This window comes from Limulus polyphemus, unplaced genomic scaffold, assembly GCF_000517525.1.
Source record: "Limulus polyphemus unplaced genomic scaffold, Limulus_polyphemus-2.1.2 Scaffold1810, whole genome shotgun sequence".
In the NCBI taxonomy this organism is placed as follows: Eukaryota; Metazoa; Arthropoda; class Merostomata; order Xiphosura; family Limulidae; genus Limulus; species Limulus polyphemus.
In genome coordinates this window covers 63,455-69,063 of record NW_013667420.1, presented here as the reverse complement: position 1 = coordinate 69,063, position 5,609 = coordinate 63,455, and the positions used below count along the sequence as shown (strand labels likewise).

The 5,609-nt window shown below is 33.4% G+C and overlaps 1 protein-coding gene across 4 annotated transcripts in view; it reads right to left on the bottom strand.

The window, feature by feature from the left end:
* LOC106465008 overlaps positions 1–4,867 on the bottom strand; it is a 106,637-nt gene extending 101,770 nt beyond the window's left edge. For all 4 annotated transcript variants that reach the window (XR_002611886.1, XR_002611884.1, XR_002611885.1 and 1 more), the window contains exon 1: positions 3,250–4,867. Coding sequence is in view for 1 of the 4 variants with exons in the window: in XM_013925198.2 (XP_013780652.1) it covers positions 3,250–4,689 (1,440 nt within the window). In the remaining 3 variants the exon portion in view is untranslated. The remainder of the gene's footprint in view (positions 1–3,249) is intronic.
* Between the last annotated feature and the right edge of the window lie 742 nt (positions 4,868–5,609).

The window sequence follows — 5,609 nt, the reverse complement described above, 5'->3', positions numbered from 1 at the left end:
GTGAGGCACCCAAACACCTTCTTTATGGTTTTTTCCCATATTCCTGAGAGGTCTACGTATTGTTTCATGAGAGACATGCAATTTCAGGGCCATTTCATGAGTGTGTTGCCTTGGGTTAGACTCAACAAGCATCTTCAGAGCATCAATATCAATTCCAACATGTTGGCCCCTGCCATCACAGTTTTCAAGGCTAAAATCACCTGAATGAAATTTGCTGAACCATTGTTGACACTTACAAATATTCGAAACATTTCCATAACCTTCTTTTGATATTCTTTGTAGCTAAAGAGGCATTGTTTCCCTTCTTGTATTCAAACAGCATTACATGCTCAATGTGTGTCTGGTAGTGTGCCATCCCTATAAGGGATTAGAGTAGACTAAACTTTACACATTATATAGGCTACACTAACGTGATGTTTAGGCAGTTCATTTAACTATTATACATGATGCATGTTTTTTTGGGGGGTGGTTGATGAAAGTGTTCCAAAATGCAACATTAACTTTTTGATGACCTGATATAAAGGTGTACAAGCCATCTTCATCCCACAGCAATTTATATTCCTTGCAATGGACATTCATAGGAAACAATATGCTGAAAGTTGCAGAGATGTCACACCTTTCTTTGGAGTTTTGTCAAGAATTTACAATAGTTTTCTGCTTCTGTTTATCACTGGGAAATACTTCGCAGAAATCTGGGGAAAGATAACATTATTAATAACTAACTTTCAAATACGAGGCAAGCAAGATCTGATCCTGTTAAGGTGTTTAAGAATAGTTATTCACACATAGAGAAGGCTCTGGATACAACTGCAGAAAACAGAGATCATTAACCACCAGAAACCAGAAATGTGGTGAAACACATCAATAGTCAAATGAATCACATAGAAACTGGAGAGATTAGACAAAATTAGTAAATCCATCCAAACACAAAACATTGAGCTGTCAGTGATGGTTGAATTAATGGAATCTCTGAAAACATTTCTGGATGATTATGCAATGAAAAGTGCAGTGCTGAGGAAATATTGTGATGCCAAATGACAGTAGAGACAATCACCCAATACCCTGCAGGATCAAGATTGCCAGATTTGCATTGAAGTTTTTCTAAAGGAAAGAGACAGATTTCATGACTAGAATTTCTAAACAATTATGGATATTCTTTCAACAGATTGTTTGCACCAATCAAAAACTTGTGTATAGCTTATCTGGCTTCCTTACCAGCTTTCAGAACATCATTTCCACATTCCTGAATTTCACTACTGTCCTGCATATTTACCTGTCAGTAATGTGCATTAACTGTTCTGGGGAACAATAATTCTTGTGCACAGAACTAATTAAGAATGAATTCAAAGCCACCACGAACAAGGATCACCTAACCAGCCTTGTCACCATATTCATGAACTGACATACTCAGAAAACTGTTGCTTTTGTCAAAATATTATTAGATACTTTGCACACAAAGGGTGCCCAGAGAAAAAAAATTAGGGGGAAGCAAGTAACTCAAGTTTGAAAAAATTATGAAATCAAAATACAAAAACCTTATGATTTTCCTATAACATTGAAGAATAAATTTACATGTCTAGCAATTTTTTTTCTTTTTGAAAATCCAGGGTGGGGTCAAGTGAACCCCTTGCCCCTTCCTGCGGGTGCCCATGTTTGCACAAGTTAAATTGAAACATTAATTAATTACTCTGTAATCTAAGGTTTTACTTAGTAGAACAAAAATTTTTAGGAAAATTAAAATAACATGATATTTAGTTTTAAGATAGACTGAGGTATTGAGATTTTCCTAACAGCGTCTAAAGGTTCTTTCTACATTAATCCAGGTATTAAACGTTGTGCATTTAAGTCACTAGATGTTTTGGTAAAATACTTTTATAGTTAAATGTTTCATGAGTGAATTGTACATTGGTTATTTAGGTTAAACAACGGAAAAGTTATTGGAATTAGGTGTCAAGGTCACTTATTCATTCAACATTGTGTTTTACATTGTTATAAAAGAACAAATGGGTTTGTATGTATTGGTTTGGTGTCTTATGTATTTGATGCACCAAATAAATTTCTTGTGCAGTAAAAACATTTACAATGAGTCATAAATATGTGCTTTAAAAAGGTGGTAATATTACAGGGAAATTATCTTTATTACATGGCCATAACTTGTTGTTTCTTTGGCTTCCTTCATGCACTCACACACATATATATATAGGAAATTTTAACTTGAAACCCAAGTTTGACCACAGTAGAATATAGTACTGCTTTACTGGGGCAATATTACTAATTTTTATGTTTGATATTTCACACAATAGCTAAATTTTATCTTGTGGATTTTAAAAGGCAGTTACAAGCACTATTACATGACCACATGCTATAATCCTGACTACTGCATTAAATATAGGGCCAACATTTTAGCACTCATAAACTATAAACTGAAAATTATTTAAAGAGTTTTGGGTGACTTGTTATTGTAAGCCTCAACAATTTTGGGCAGTGTTCACAATCTAATAAAATGTTTGAAATTTACTGTTCTATAATTTTTCTGAGTATACAAAAATCTATGCTACAATCTTTCACAGTATTGGAAGATAATATGCACGGTAATACTAAATATTTTAATATTTATTACACTTTTATACAGAGAAAGTTTCTTTCACCATCCCTTACTATACTGACTATACTCTCATGGTCAGCTACAAATTACTTCCTTAGCTACAATTATACAAGTTTTACACTATATCCATTCAAGTATCTCACTTATGACAATTTTAATACTATATTTATTATTACACATATAAATTATTGCCAACAACGGCAATAAAACTTACAAATACTAAATATTTTGCAGATCATTGAATATCATAGCCTAATTATTAGACGACTTGGTTGTAAACATTATTAGTATTTGGATAATCTTCTGAATGGTTGATTTGTTTAAATTGGTCATATGAACTGGAATATGATGAAAAATAAATGTTTTTTAAAAACTAATTCTTTGGTTAAAATATTTTTAAATTTAGAGTTTTAAATTGGTGAAGTGTATGCCTAAAGTTATGTTTTAGTTTTCATTCCTTAAACTCTTTTCGTTTTCGTTCTTGACCTGCTGGATGAGAGGTGACATCAGTGAGCCAGATAGACTTCTCTAACCTTGAACTTTTAACATTTGTTTCTTAAGCTACTACTATTACACTTAAGAAAAACATACACAAAACGATACTTGTGATTATACTACTAATTATGATAACTGTAAGGAAATACCTTCTTAGGATCATATGGAGGCTCATCATTGTTTGCTTGTTGTGATGACATTTTTCTTGAAACTAGTTTTGCATTCTTTTTTTTGTTTGGTTTTTCATGTTCCTCCCCTACACATTCATAATCAACAGGGCCATCTGGACAATTAGGAACAAATGGCACTGGCTGATTTATCATACCCATATCACTCCTACCAGGTTCTGGCCCTTTAAATCTTCCTCTTACATCTGGAGTTGCCCTAGGATACCTGAATGGCATCATATCAGGACCATGTATAGGGCCTGGTCCTTGACACATACCTGTAAAATTTTCAGGCCTTGGTGGTCGAGGACCTTCAAATTGTTGCATGTTACCAATTCTGGGTCCATAGCTCCCTGGGGGCCCTATTGGTCTTACTCCACAATCAAACTGAGAAGGTGGAAAGTCATGTCCTCTCATATTTCCCATACCTAGTATAGACCCACATGATGGATCATTCATTATTACATTTCCCACTCCACCTTTGTGTCCTGGACTTGAAAACATTCCTATTGGACCAGGAACATTAAACATTCCCATCTCATACACATGTTTTGGAACACTAAATATTGCTGATTCTGGCATGTGACTTGGCCCACGCATGGGATATAGACCACTCTGCATTAACATTCCAGACATGGGACCATACATATCTACATCTGCTTTTACAAATCCTGGTAATTTCATGTCAAAGTTACTTTCAAATGGAATTTTACTTGAAGTCACAATGTTAGATTTTAATTGAAGTTTACTTGTTTCTTCTTTTCTCTTTAGTTCAAGACTTTTAAGTTTTAGTTCATTGCGTATTTTTTCATCATCTTCACCAGGTGGTAGTGGCTCAGATGAAGATTTATCAGATAACCTTAAATGTATTTTATCAGAACTAATTTTGACAGTTTTACTAATTTTATATTCTTTAGTTTGCATTTGTCTTTCAAGAATTGATTTACCAATACGTGCCAATAATGCTGATGGTGTTGGTGGTGGAGGAAGAGGTTTAACTACTGAAGTCTTTTTCTCTTGTTTATTATTAACAGTGGCACTATTATTTTCAGAGGTTTTTTGGATGTTAGCAGTCTTAGTCATGCCATTGGCACTGCCAAGTTGAAGTCCATCACTTACTGATGGTTTTATTTTTTGTAACGGTTGACTTGAGTCAAACCCTTCATTATTTACAGATATATACTGCCCAGATCCATGATTCATCCATGCATTATTATAACCAAAACCTGTGCCTGAATACCTACTAGGCATAACTGGCCCAACATTTGTTAATGGCATACCCATACGTACACTTGGCATACATGAAGACGCACTCATACTCATTGAAACACTCATATTCATAGAAATACAAGAATTCATATTACCATTAGGCCCTTGCATTCTAGAACTAGAAGGGAAGGGCATTTGAGGATTGAGTTCCATTTTAATTCAAATATGATATATGACTATCAGCTCTATTATTCGTGTTAATACTTGAAATAGATTTACTGGATTCTTGCACCAAATTTTCAACAAGATTGTACAGGCCACAATACAAAATTCTAAGGAGTGAACCTACGAACTCGTATTAGAAGTTCGAAGTACAATACGAAACACAAATGAGAACAACTAGCGCCACTACTGAATATAATTTTTGTGTATATCTTCAAATATAACGTAAAGTGTATAATGTTATCTCGTACGTAATTTTAAAAGCATGTTATGGGACCAATTGACGAAAGACTAAAAAATTCAATAATTAGATGTTAAATTATCTGTTTAAAACGCAAGAGATAATGAAGAAGACAGTCGGAAAGCAGTAATAAAATAAAGCATATTTTTAGATCAACTTCACACAGCAATTATGGTTATAACTGAAATATTTTGTTCTAGCAGTCTTCATGTCAAACATTCTTAAAATTATGATTTAACAATATCTATACATTAAAATTATTATGTCTTACAGTTTTACATTATAATTTAACTTAGGTGTATTAAAAGAAGACTCATAACTAAGTAAAGAGTTTATTATTGTTGCTTTAAGCAATTAGATTTCCTACAGATATTCGGCGAATCACAAAGTCATGTTCATACTAAATGTGGTATTTTGTTGATGCCAAATGTATTTTTGATCTTGATATTTTTTGGTAAACATAAGTACTTAGGCAATTTATAGAAGCCATTTGGGGATAAAAATTGAAGTTGACAATAAAACCAGACTCATCAGTTACTGTGTTGATAATTCTCTAACACACAGTCTTCTGACTGTGCGATTTTGTAAACGATGGACATGTGAATATACTGCAAATTGCCTTGATAATCTTTGTTACCTACCCGAAGGAAACGGAAATTTCAGATACTTT